The sequence below is a fragment of the Dendronephthya gigantea genome, unplaced genomic scaffold (genome assembly GCF_004324835.1).
Source record: "Dendronephthya gigantea isolate DGI-Jeju-01 unplaced genomic scaffold, DenGig_1.0 000083F, whole genome shotgun sequence".
NCBI lineage: Eukaryota > Metazoa > Cnidaria > Anthozoa > Malacalcyonacea > Nephtheidae > Dendronephthya > Dendronephthya gigantea.
The window spans coordinates 932,055-945,855 of record NW_021163093.1 but is presented as its reverse complement, the minus strand read 5'-3'; the positions used below and the strand labels follow the sequence as shown (position 1 = coordinate 945,855).

General features: G+C 37.1%; 1 protein-coding gene across 1 annotated transcript; it reads right to left on the bottom strand.

Annotated features, from left to right (window-relative positions):
* Positions 1-358: 358 nt before the first annotated feature.
* LOC114532992 lies at positions 359-6,485 on the bottom strand. The gene is made up of 5 exons (XM_028554569.1): positions 6,416-6,485; positions 3,277-4,427; positions 2,596-2,778; positions 1,812-1,984; positions 359-1,009 (listed from the first exon to the last, which is right to left on the bottom strand). The coding sequence occupies exons 2-5, from the start codon at positions 4,302-4,304 to the stop codon at positions 471-473; spliced, it is 1,923 nt and encodes a 640-aa protein (XP_028410370.1). The 5' UTR covers positions 4,305-4,427; positions 6,416-6,485; the 3' UTR covers positions 359-470.
* Positions 6,486-13,801: the final 7,316 nt, after the last annotated feature.

Genomic DNA, 13,801 nt, shown 5'->3' with positions numbered 1-13,801 from the left:
CGCGTAACGCTGTAACCCTTAATTTAAAAAACCCACTAACTACATTTATTTTTAGCCTAAAAAGACCTGAGTGTCGACTACACTGATATTTTTGTCAACAGGACAGATTGATTGCGTGAATGTGTGTGTGCTAATAAATAATTAATCTCTCGATTGTGATAATGAGCATGCAGAGATTGGTATGGGGCAAAAAAGGAATCGAAGACAAAGTGATTCATGGGACTGGCTGAGAGTCTTTACGGGGCATTGTGTCCGTTTTCTGCGAACGATTGAAGTTTAGCTTGGCTGAGGTACAAAAATCTTTGGCGTTGCCAAGCCACGCAAAAATCAATCATTGGCTGCATGGCCACGTTTCTCTCTTCAACGTGGAATACAAACGTGCCTTTTTACTTTTTTCACTTAGACATATCTTTTATCTTTACCATACCCCTCTGCCGACACAATGAGTTTGACCGTTCCTACGATCTCCCTCACCTCTGCGGAATCTGATAGGTGCACGGGCATATATTCTTGTCAAATTGCATGTTGCCATCAATAGAATACTGACTAAGGCATCCGGAGTGCTGTTGGTTTGGACAACCTTCAAACTTCCCCGGATCGTAGAAATGCCACCCTGACTGTTTGCCCCGATCCAGCCAATGCTCTTGATGCCGATAAAGATTTGAACCGTAGCGGTTTCGGGCAAATAGACCGGGGTTACGGACCACCGTGACCATTTGACCGGCAAAGTCGATTTTCGTTGGCGCTTCACCGCGAGCGACGAGCATTTCGGACTCCATTAAATGTTGTCCATACAAATCAACATTCCATCCGTCAGCCGTCATGGAGATCTCTCCCCCAGCCTGCCGACCGTCGACACAACACCACAGGGAATCCTTGTGGGGAGTGAAACTGTAACCGGCCGCTTGAAATTTTTCTCCGAGTTTTATAATGGCCGAGTAGTTGGCTGTAAGGAATGTAAGATCAGCGTCTCGCTCCCACGGCAAGACTTTGTTGAACTTGACTGCTCCTAAAGTATAAAAAAGGTGAATTGAAAGATTGTTTCACTATAGTTACCACTGATCTGATAGTACACTGGATAAATAACTATGCCTATCATAGATAAAGTAAGACTTAAGACCACCACGCTATGCAACTTTCCTTGCAACTTGCAATGCAATTCGAATTCTACTCCTAAGGAATCTAAAGATGTCAAATACGAATATTTCTTGGGATCTGCTAACTTTGCTTAGCATTTCGAACACTCTTCACAAATTAACATCCCTCAAAATTATAATTGCATTGCAAGTTGAAAGGAAGATTGCATAGCGTAACAGCGCCTTTCATAAAATACAACACACACTGTCCCCAGAATCCCATCTCAATATACGTGTCCCCTGCTGCACCTTCGGAACAATAAACCTCTCGTTTTAAGCGCACAATGCGTGACGGTAATTAATTATTAAAGAAAACTTGAGTTGGTAAACTTTAAACTCTAAGCGTGAAAGCAATGAAAGTTGCCTTTAGAGCAAATAGATTTTTCCTTTGTTAGTCATATCTCTCTTTCTTTCTGGGCATTTCTTTACAAAGTCAAAGTTATCGTATGGGATTTATCAACAGAACCACGCACCAACTTTGCTAGCTCAGAGTTCTATTTTTAATTAATATTTTAGAAGACCAACGCTTGCAACGCTAGTTGAATTAGTTGTATAAACTAGCTACCTTTATTTTTCGGTTAAAACTCAACGGGCGGTTGTTCAAAAGCCAGCTAAGCCAACCCAACTTTGAACAACTGGCCCCAAGTGTACAAACGTATTAAAAGGGTTACGCACCTAACAGGGTTCCCATTTGCAACTCACAAAACAGTCCTGCATTCTCACATTCCCTCATAATAAGTTTCACAGCATCAGCAAGATTTTCAAGATCGCATGGCGGGACTCCGAGTCCTCTCTCCTTTCGACACGAACTTCCTCTTCCATGTTTGATGCCATGTCGGCAACCATACCTATACAACAAATATATGTTTAAAGGCTACCGGAGAAGTTAGCGTTAGTCTGAGCTAAAGACCGCGTATGACAGTATTACAGCTCATAGAGCTTTCCTGAAGATTTGGACACGCGTGGTCGCTAGGAAAAATTCCATCATGTTTAATCTGTCCACGCGCACACGTGTGCGAACATGTGAGCTACCACTAGTTTGTAGTTGAAGTAAACGTTTGCTAGTAAAAATATTTTTGGAGTTGAAGATGAAAGTAACTGCAGTCGCCAGTTTTGTTCAATTCAGGCAAAATCAAAGACCACCTTTATCACGTACAGAGCTTTTACCAGATAAGCTGAGGGAATGTCCCCTCATGCACAGTCTTTCAATCCAAATAAATATATATACGACCTCTTAACTTCAGCTACAATAAAGTGGGTGTTCTAACGGGACATATCGCAGCTCTCGGAAGCTTTCGTCCAATTGGATAATGCTTTTCTATGCTTTCTAAAGAACGAAGCTATGCTATTGGTTGAAACATAAATCTATTGCAAAATTCAGCCAATGAAAATCATTCTTGCGAGGAGCTGCGACACTACCCGTTCTAACAACGGTTGAATAAAAAGATGTTTAACATACCATCGAACTTGATTGTTCGGTTCGACTATCTTTCGTATGTCATACTTGGATGCAAATGCTAAGAACTTCACATCTTCAACAATGCCTCTGTCGATGTTGAACATCACGTCAGGACAACTCACGGCTATCCTCTTTTTCTTCTTCATCTTCCAGAAGAGGTCGTAAAAAACACCGAAGTCTAGGCTAAACGTGAACCAAGTAAAGAGATTAACAACATAGAACCTCCAAAACCACACAAGTTTTCTATTACATCCAGCTTTACTATATGTTCCAATCGAATTAATAATCGTATCAAACTCTGAGATAGAATATATTTACCATGCAACCTTTTATTAAAATATTTTTCCATAAAGGATACAGGTTTTCTCAAAGGTAGCGATCACTGCTATTCGATAACACGTTTTACAATATGGAAGCTCTATATTAGGGAGCTTTAGCAGTGACTACCAGCACGACTACGAATACAAGATTCGTCATTTTTGCGACAAACTCGTTGCTTTTCCGTACGCCATCTGACGCAACTTGTAGTCGTTGGGCTTTCGAGTACGAAGTCTACCAACAAACTCGTACTCAGAAGCCCGACAACTACTTGTTTTAGCTGATAGAGTAAGCAAACAACACGTGAGAATGACGAATCATGTTCCCTATTACTCAAAAGTTCTCTATTGTCACATGACTTACTTCTGATCAAACTTCAATTCCCGCAGATCCTTTGTGCGGGCCAACCACGGTCCAGGCGTGAAATCACAGACAACACAATCCCAGAAAGACATGTAGTAGCCGCCTTGAAAGGTCAGTGTGTAATTCTGGAACATCGTCTGCAAACAACCGATATCCCAGTGTCCATTGCGTGTGCGATACGAACCCGAAGCAAAAGTGACATCGGGCTGTTCGCTCAAAATGCGCACGAGCCTCTTTAAGTTAATGTCGTCGTCAAATTCCGTCACCTGTGGACCAACCAAAACGTACTTTGTGGTTACTTTGGAAATGGCTGTGCTCCACATTTTGCTCTGTTTTGTGCCGCTTTTGACTTCAACTATTTTAACGTTTGTTTTTATCTTCTCCACATCCCCCGGGTTATTTTCTGTTAAATAAACAACGTTCAATTCTGGATAGTATTTCTTAATACCTCCTAGAACACGCTCGTAAGCCGGGGGGTTCATTTTGCTGGTATGAACGTCGTCGAAAACGACCGTCACGATCTCGTGCAATGGCACAAAATCAGTACAGTTCAAAGTTGCGAAACCTTTTCGAAAGAATGGGTAGCCGTAAGTGAGTGTCTTTCCCAGGAATTTTTCCGGGCAAACTTCCTGATTGTCTGTACTCTTTGAATCTGATGGACTTTGAACGAATTGCTCTCTCAGCTTTCGAGTATTTGCATTGCCGTTTCTTGCTTCTTTAATATCTTTCAGGACTTCATACAGGCTGTTAAAATTCGTCCCAAGTTCTGATTTTTCTACTTCGTTCATACTGCTGAGCAATTCCAACATGCCTTCGACGTATGATTCGAGCTTGGCTGATTTCTCTACCGGCGACGTGTTTCCACGTTCAAAATCACCGCGTTTCTCTTCCTCGTCGACTTTTCCATCGCAATCGCATAAGGTTTCAGTGTTTTCATCTATTTCAAAATGGTTCACGATTTGCAAGGCAACGATAACACAAAGAAAGAATGCCAAACACAGGAACGACGTGTTCATTCGTCGCGCCATTGTCCAAATGGACGCAAATCCACGTCACAATTGCGTTTCTACAATTTGTATAACATTGTTTTCTCGGTGTTTTTTGTTACAAAATAGAGCGTTTCAAAGGATTTCTTTGCACAACATTAAAGTCTAAAAAAATATAAAATAACTAAACTTTAAGTTACATTTACTTAGCATGTCCACATGCATGTGACCATGGCTGTTTATTAAATGAATACATTGCAATCGTTGTTCAAATGCAAATTTTAAAATGCCAAGAGATAAGATAAGATGGACATACATGTGACAGTTCATTGATAAAAAATTTTATCTCTTTTCTTCTATACGCTTTGTTCGATGAGTTTCGAATGGTCGAGGAGTGTGTTTGTGAATTAAGATCAGAAAGTGTGCCAAGAATCACAAAGTAGATCTTAGGGCTGAACAACTTGCTCACGAAATTACTGCAGAATGGTATGACTTAATCCAAGGTCAAGCAATTATTAGACAAGAGTTGACGGACGGACGGACGATGAAACAGAGACGGCGATTCGGGCGTAAACTGAGGCCCGGTGGTCTTTGCAGACCAAAATATTTACTGAACCCCGGGTTCTTCACTTTTGTAAGAAACATTGAAAAACTGGTGATTGGATGCGTGTGAATTCAGAATTTATGTTATTTGAGGACGTTCATGATTGTCGTGTTAAGGCGGATTTCCACTTACAGCGAAATCTTTCGCTAGCGAAATATTTGCAAATTCTCTTTGGAATTGAGAACAGTCAAGTCGCACTAATTTCTTTATGCTGTTAAAAAATATGCAAATATTTCGCTGGCGAACGATTTCGCTGTAAGTGGAAATCCGCCTTTAGTGTATTACAATTGCAAATTTGAAATGCTTCTTTCATGTTATGTTATGTTAACTAAGCAATAAGCAAGAAAAATGATATTTTATAAAACAATACTTATATTTGCGCTAAGTATTGACGTTTAAGGCCCGGATTCTTCTCCTATATCCGAACAATTTCACGGCAATTTAATTTATTGGGCTGTTTCCAACAAAATATGCCGTTAGCCTTTTTAACTTTCATGTGCAACTCTTGTGACCATCCAAGCGAAAACTATCGTAAACTCCCGTTGACTATCGTTTTTCTGTCTATTTAAGACGGTTTAGAGTTGGCGAGATTGGAAGGCAAATGTAACGTAATTTGACACCGTCTCGTCAACTTCTACCCTCGTGTGACCAGGGTTAACCCCAATTGTGCTTGAAACATGAGTATTAATGCCTTCCGTCGGTAAGCGACTAGGCCACGGGGGTCAAAAATAACAAACTGGCTTAAAATATACTGTAGTCTGTACAGCTGCCACGATTTATAGTCCATTGTACCAAAGCTTTATATATATTGAACTGGCCGAAATAAGGGCATGCTGTTCAAGGGCGAAAACTTATATTCTGTAAGCAAAGTCAGGCCGGGCATAGGTTGCTTGGTGTCAGTTATTACGAAACGATTTAACGACTAACAAAAAAATATATTTAATATTCCATATATGATCTCTTAAAGACTGTGTCTATATGCCTGAATAAATTTGAAAGTCAGCATGCTCTTGAATCTATTTTATATAAATAGAAGAGTTGAATTGAAACAATGTGAAATTAAATGTTGACTGTGGATGAATGCAAATATCCCCCACACAGCAACCGTCTATATTGTTAAAGCTGTCTGCCCACGAGGAGGCATTTAATGAGTCTTTTGTATAACAAAGATACGTCGGTTTAAACTGTTTGCAGTTTATATGTTTAAACTGTTTGTAGTTTCCTGTGCATGATATGGCTGTGTGAGATGTAAGTCATCAGGGAAACATTTTAACATTCAAACTTCGACAAATTTGAATATCGGTCAAATTGTTTGGCAAATACTCGCTTCGGTTCAAATACAGACAAGTTAAGATCTTAAGCAGAGAAATTAACGCGTAAATTATCGAATTGTGGCAAGCAACTTCGCACTAAATGTGGTACATCAACTTAGGCATATATGCCATAATCGTTTTGTAATTTGTAGATAAAATACATGAAATAATAGATCATGTATATTCTATATTATATTCACCAACTCATGCGGATATATATTGCATAAATGACAAACCTCGTGTCCTTTTACTTTGCAGGTTGCCCTGATCCTCATTCAATGATACATAATTGTAATAATATATATTTGTAGCAAATTACTATCACAAAATACGATGTTATTAGTCGTGTGTACGCGACGCTAAGTTTAAATAATACCACCGAATGACCGAAGGAGATGATGTTTGAGTTATTGAATTATTCATTCCATATTCTCAAAGTCAAATTATTCAAGCGGATGTAGGAATTGTTTGCATATATTTTTACCTAAATTAGGCCCACTCGTTTGTTTGCGGTTAAATTAAGAGATTTTTTAAAAATTGAGAAACTTTGGTTCAAAAATACCGTCATGCTTTGCGAAAAATGTAAATTTTGTAAATTTTGTTGTTTTTTGGAACATGGCGACAAAGGGGTGAATTTATTAAATTTTGTTATATTTTCGATGTGAAAACATACTCGATGGTTCATCTAAGAGACGAAATATTAAATTCAACATATTTGACTGTAATGGTGTACATTAAATTTGTCCACGACAGTATGATAAACAAACAGATCTTGGATCCTGCTCAGCAAGACATCGCTTTAAATTCCACCTATCAAACTATGCATTCTCTTTATAGACCACATACGTCGTGCATCTTTGTTGCATTCAATATTGCTTATAACTGGGGCTATAAAAACCTCATCCGTCTTCACAATCAACTTTCCTGCCCAAAACGAGTTTACCTTTTTCTGTCGTGAATTCGGCTGATATAGAAGGGTATATAGAATCAGGCATGCGACGTCCTGCCGTGAGCATCTCTAATTAAAAATAATTACTTATCTTCAGTCTCATTCAAATATAATGGACAATTTTATTATTATATATATGCACTTAGCATGCATATAGGTATGTATAAATGTGAAGAAGTTATGTTTATACCTGTGTATATGGCTGCCGTAAGAAGATTAAATTGAATGACATTTCAAGTTAAACTTGGGCTAAACCTATACATGTATGAAATTGTATGATCACGGTAAGAATTCATATATTAACTCAATTTCCTTGTATCTTATCGGCCAGTCAAGGTTATGTTAGATAACGTTAGTTCTTATACGTTTCGTTTTTAAGATGAGCGAAAAAGTGAAACCATGCGTTTGACTTTATAATTTGAATATTTCGATCACTTTATTGGAAAGTTAAGACATCATCATATATATAGACATCATTTTTAAACTATATATTCGTATAGCTAAGTGCTGTGATAAAATGGTCGATTTTATTGATTGAGATAAAGAACCATGTTAGTATATGGCTGCTCATGCACGGCTGGGCGTCGCATTAAATTCCATTCTATGGAGGAAAAATGCCTCTCGTAAAGTTAGTAGTTTTTTGCGCACTCATAAAGCTAATAACTCTTTATTTCACTTTTCGCGACAAATAATTCATTCACATATTTCTGGATTACAGTGGCATAACCTGCCAATGCAGATAGCTATAAACATGGTCATTATTTTTGTACATGCATGCATGGTATGGTAGCAAATTTTAATAGTCTATTCAAGTTACATATATACAACAGCTTTGGAATAGAGTCAAAATATCACAACAAAATTGGTGTCTTGCATGTAATTTTATACCTCATATCTTGAGTTTAGCTTTGTCAGATTAGATCTTTAGTATTGGATATTATACTTCAAAGTTGTAGCAGCTACGCAGTCTGGAATTTTGTGTGGAATTGCCTCGGCCTAAGGTGTTAAGTCCCGAAATCTTTCGAGCTGGAAACGAAAAGGGAATCGGCTATTTCATTGAATTTAATCAAGCCTTTGTTAGAATCTGATTGCCTTAATATTATGATAAACCCATGCAATTGAAAGCAAGACGCTTTATTTGGTGAGTCAACGTAATAACTAGTACTATATGTTATTTACACACTACTACGTCGATCATGCATTCAAATTCCAACAAAAACTTTATTTAGATAGGGGGTACTTTTTTGAAACACCTTATATGTGGTGACTACTTCGAGTAGGCGAGTGAATTTTGCGTGCAGGTATTTCTGATATGATAAACAAACAATTACAGATCTTGGATCCTGCTCAGCAAGATATGGCTTTAAATTCCACATATCAAACCATGCATTCTCTTTATATACCACACACGTCGTGCATCTTTGTTGCGTTCGATATTGCTAATAACTGAGGCTGTAAAAACCTCATCCGTTTTCACAATCAACTTTCCTGCCCAAAACGAGTTTACCTTTTTCTGTCGTGAATTCGGCTAATATATATAGAAGGGTATGTAGAATCAGGCATGCGACGTCCTGCCGTGAGCATCTCTAATTAAAAATAATTACTTATCTTCAGTCTCATTTAAATAGACAATTCTATTATTATATATATGCACTTAGCATGCATATAGGTATGTATAAATGTGAAGAAGTTATGTTTATACCTGTGTATATGGCTGCCGTAAGAAGACTAAATTGAATGAAATTTCAAGTTAAACTTGGGCTAAACCTAAAATGTATGAAATTGTATGATCACGGTAAGAATTCATATATTAACTCAATTTCCTTGTATCTTATCGGCCGCTCAAAGTTATGTTAGATAACGTTAGTTCTTATACGTTTCGTTTTTAAGATGAGCGAAAAAGTGAAACCATGCGTTTGACTTTATACTTCAATATTTCGATCACTTTATTGGAAAGTTAAGACATCATCATATATATAGACATCATAGTTTTAACTATTATTATATTCGTATAGTTAAGTGCGGTAATAAAATGGTCGACTTTATTGATTGAGATAAACAACCATGTTAGTATATGGCTGCTCACAGCTTGGCGTCGCCTTAAATTCCATTCTATGGAGCGAGGAAAAATGCCTCTCGTATAGAGTTAGCAGGTGTTTGCGCACTCATAAAGCTGATAATTCTTTATTCCACTTTTCGCGAAAAAACAATTCATTTACACATTTCTGGATTACAGTGGAACCTGCCAATGCAGATAGCAATAAACATGGTCATTATTTTTGTACATGCATGGTATGATAGCAAGTTTTTTAATAGTTTATTAAAGTTATTATAAAACGGTTTTGGAATAGAGTCGAAATATCACAACAAAATTGCGGTTGTCTTGCATGTAATTTTATAGCTCATATCTTGAGTTTAGCTCTATTATATTAGATCTTTAGTTCTTTTCGTGTGGGTGTTTTTCATATAGATAAATTCAATAGAATAGATAAATTTGAATTTTAAATAATGGCCCTTTTTTGAAACCTTTTATAGTTTATACCACCAATTCAGTTCCCAGTAGGCGATCTGAAAATGCGGAATTATACCGTGTTTTTCATGTAGTTATAAAGCATTGCGGTTTAATAAAATAGCTACGACCGACATAAACACAGCATGTTGTTATCTACACTAAAGTTATCGAAATTTCTAGAGATTTAATTCCAACCAACCACTGAAGCATTCCACAATACACAAATTCATATAGCCGCGTATCGAAATTCGAAATTCTTATGAGTATTTCACGGCAGTTACAGGCACTGCTTTGTCAAAAATTAAGACAACAGTCAGGAACAATTCATCAAGATACAGCAAACCAGCCAAACCTTAAAAACGAAACAAAATGGCGTGGGAATATTCATGCATCACGTGAGAAGTATAGGTGTTACGTAACTATATACGTTGGCACAAATGTTATTGAGATTTTTTGTTTTTCCGCTTATATATATATATATATATATATATATATATATATATATATATATATATATATATATATATATATATATACCGTCGGCTTTTGATTTGAAATGAATGATTAGAATCCATTGACTGCGAGCATTTTATCAAGTTTAAAGTTTTTGACATCAGCTATATTTTTCAATCGAACGCCTTGCAAACATGATGGCATGCATCCACGCGATAATCGCGAGGCGATACAACAGCGCATGTATAGAGTAAAGCCAGTTTGATCTGGCATAGTTTTAAAATTAAAGACCAAGAAATTCCGATCGCGTGGACATGCCGTGAAATAGATTCCCATATTTGCACATTTGATTCCTGCACTGTCTGCAAAGGACGATAGAAAACATTTTTTAAAAATACACACATTCCGAATTATTTTGTTCTCCAGGAATGAAAACCAGCCCATCATTAACAGTAGATAAAATTGCCCGCCTCGTTTCCAAGCTATTGGTTTGTGTGTTTTTCGTTCTTATGTAAAGCTCTAATTTAAATCCTACTCTACATTTTAGCCTGAGAAAAGCAAGAAAAACTTGGGAAGGTATAATTTTTGGAATGGCATTTAAGATAGACATTGACTATCACAAAAAACATTTCGAAAAAGCCACCAAAAGTGGCAACCATCCAGAAATAGCTGATAGCGCAAATTCCCTAGGGGATACTTATTTGCATTTAGGTGAGTATAAGAAAGCAATTGAGTATTTTGAAATAGGCGTTAAAAGTTGCAATGAGATTGAGAATTATTCAGAACTCGCTGCAATTATGCAGAGAAAAAAGGGCAAGGGTCATATTGAATTAAAAGAATATACAAAAGCTATTGACTGCTTGAAGAGAAATATATCACTTAGCCGCGATCAGATAATAGTAGCACGCAGCAATGAGGATTTAGGCCGTGCTTATTTTGAGTTAGGCCAATATGAAGAAGCTATTAACTGCTATAAATTAGCTTTGGAGACATGCACTGCCACTGGAGACCAACCAGGAATAGTGAATAACTGCATAAACCTGGGCATTAGTCATAGATTAATGGGCGAAATTAAGAATGGTCTTGATTATTCCAAAAGGGGCTTAGAAGAAAGTATTACCCTTCATAATCGCAGCACAATTGCTATAAATCACAAGGAATTAGGTATCTCATATTTCTCCTTAGGGGAGAATGAAAATGCCATTTATCATTTTGAGCAATATTTAGAGATTAACTCTATCAAGGGAAGCCAGTCAGAAAATGCAGTTATTAATATTTTATGTGAGGCCTATCTTAATTCACGTAAATACGAAAAAGCGATCGAACTTTCCAAAAAAGGCTTAGAAATAAACACTGCTATGGATAATCATTCACAGATAGCAAAAGGGAATGAACAATTAGGAAAGGCCTATCAGAGTTTAGGAGAAAATGAGAAGGCTATTGAACACTTCAAATTAGCATTGGCTATAAACACTGAAACTAAAAACCAATCAGGAATCGCATCTAACTGCACACACTTGGCTATTCGTTATGTAATTATAGGTGAAAATGAGAAGGGTATTGAGTTTTCAACACGAGGTTTGGAAGCGAGCACTGCTATAGGGGATCATAGGAATATTGCATTAAACAACAGAATCTTGGGTGAAATCTATTCAAAGATGGGGGGACATGAGAAGGCTATTTACCATCACAAGAAAAATTTAGAGATTATCAGTTCTATTGGCAGTCAGTCAGAAATTGCATCGGGTAATCGCGTTTTAGGTGATGTATATTTTAATGCACATAAATGCGAGGAGGCCGTCGATTCCTACAGAATAAGCTTGGAAATATACACTGCAATTGACGATCGCTTAGAAATGGCAGATGCTAATTTCAAATTGGGCAACGCCTATTACATGATAAGAGAATTTGAAAAGGCCATTGACTGTTTTAAGCAAATGTTGGAATTTAGTGCTGAACTTGACTACAAGAAAGGAATATCATGCAGTTATATGAGCTTAGGTATGGTCTACGTTAGTTTAGGTGATTGTAAAAAAGCGAAATCAAAGGAGCTGCCGATTAAGTATCACAATAGATGTTTAGAAAAAGCCACCACAAGCGGCCGTCATCTAGAAATGGCTGACAGCACGTCGCTCTCAGGAGATGCATCTCTTGACTTAAGTGTGTATAAGAAGGCAATTGAATGTTTTGAAAAAGGCATTGAAAGTTGCACTGAAAATGATAATTCTTCAAAGCTCGCAACAAATCAATACAGATTCATGGGCGAGGCCTATCTTGAATTAAAAGAATACACAAAAGCTATTGACTGCTTCAAAAAAAATCTATTACTTTGCGACGATCAGATATTAGTAGCACGCAGCAATGAGGATTTAGGCCGTGCTTATTTTAAATTAGGCCAATATGAAGAAGCTATTAACTGCCATAAATTAGCTTTGGAGACATGCACTGCCATTGGAGACCAACAAGGAATAGTGAATAACTGCATAAACCTGGGCATTAGTCATAGATTAATGGGCGAAATTAAGAATGGCCTTCAATATTCCAAAAGGGGCTTAGAAGAAAGTATTACCCTTGATAATCGCAGCGCAATTGCTATAAATCACAAGGAATTAGGTATCTCATATTTCTCCTTAGGGGAGAATGAAAATGCCATTTATCATTTTGAGCAATATTTAGAGATTAACTCTATCAAGGGAAGCCAGTCAGAAAATGCAGTTATTAATATTTTATGTGAGGCCTATCTTAATTCACGTAAATACGAAAAAGCGATCGAACTTTCCAAAAAAGGCTTAGAAATAAACACTGCTATGGATAATCATTCACAGATAGCAAAATGGAATGAACAATTAGGAAAGGCCTATCAGAGTTTAGGAGAAAATGAGAAGGCCATCGATCACTTCAAATCAGCATTGGCTATAAACACTGAAACTAAAAACCAATCAGGAATCGCATCTAACTGCACACACTTGGCTATTCGTTATATAAGTATAGGCGAAAATGAGAAGGGTATTGAGTTTTCAACACGAGGTTTGGAAGCGAGCACTGCTATAGGGCATCATAGGTATATTGCATTAAACAACAAAATCTTGGGTGAAATCTATTCAAAGATGGGGGAACATGAGAAGGCTATTTACCATCACAAGAAAAATTTAGAGATTATCAGTTCTATTGGCAGTCAGTCAGAAATTGCATTGGGTAACCGCATTTTAGGTGATGTATATTTTAGTGCACATAAATGCGAGGAGGCCGTCGCTTCCTACAGAATAAGCTTGGAAAAATACACTGCGATTGATGATCGCTTAGAAATGGCATATGCCAATTGCAAATTGGGCAACGCCTATGACACGATAGGAGAATTTGAAAAGGCCATTGACTGTTTTGAGCAAATGTTAAAATTTTGTACCGAACTTAACGACAAAAAAGGAATATCAGATTGTTATGGAAATTTAGGTGCGGTCCATTTGCGCCTGGGTCAATACAAAACTTCAACGGAATATTTCAAAAAAGTTTCCACTGATCCATTTGATCCTAATGCTGATACAATTGGGACTTTAACAAACAGTATTAATTTAGCCTGTGCTTATATGCATTTGGGTAAATATAACATGGCATTCGACATGTATAATAAGTGTTTAGAAATAGCAACTGAAAATGGAAACCGATCAGCTATGGCAAATATCAATCACAATTTGGGTAATTTTTACCAGA

What these genes read in the sequence shown, in the direction of transcription:
- LOC114532992 (XM_028554569.1), bottom strand. Translation starts at nt 4,304, where the DNA reads ATGGCGCGACGAATGAACACGTCGTTCCTGTGTTTGGCATTCTTTCTT. An exon ending in CCGAACAATCAAGTTCGATG is followed by an intron (nt 1,985 to 2,595) that starts GTATGTTAAACA and finishes TTTGTTGTATAG; the next exon opens with GTATGGTTGCCGACATGGCA. An exon ending in GCAAATGGGAACCCTGTTAG is followed by an intron (nt 1,010 to 1,811) that starts GTGCGTAACCCT and finishes TTTATACTTTAG; the next exon opens with GAGCAGTCAAGTTCAACAAA.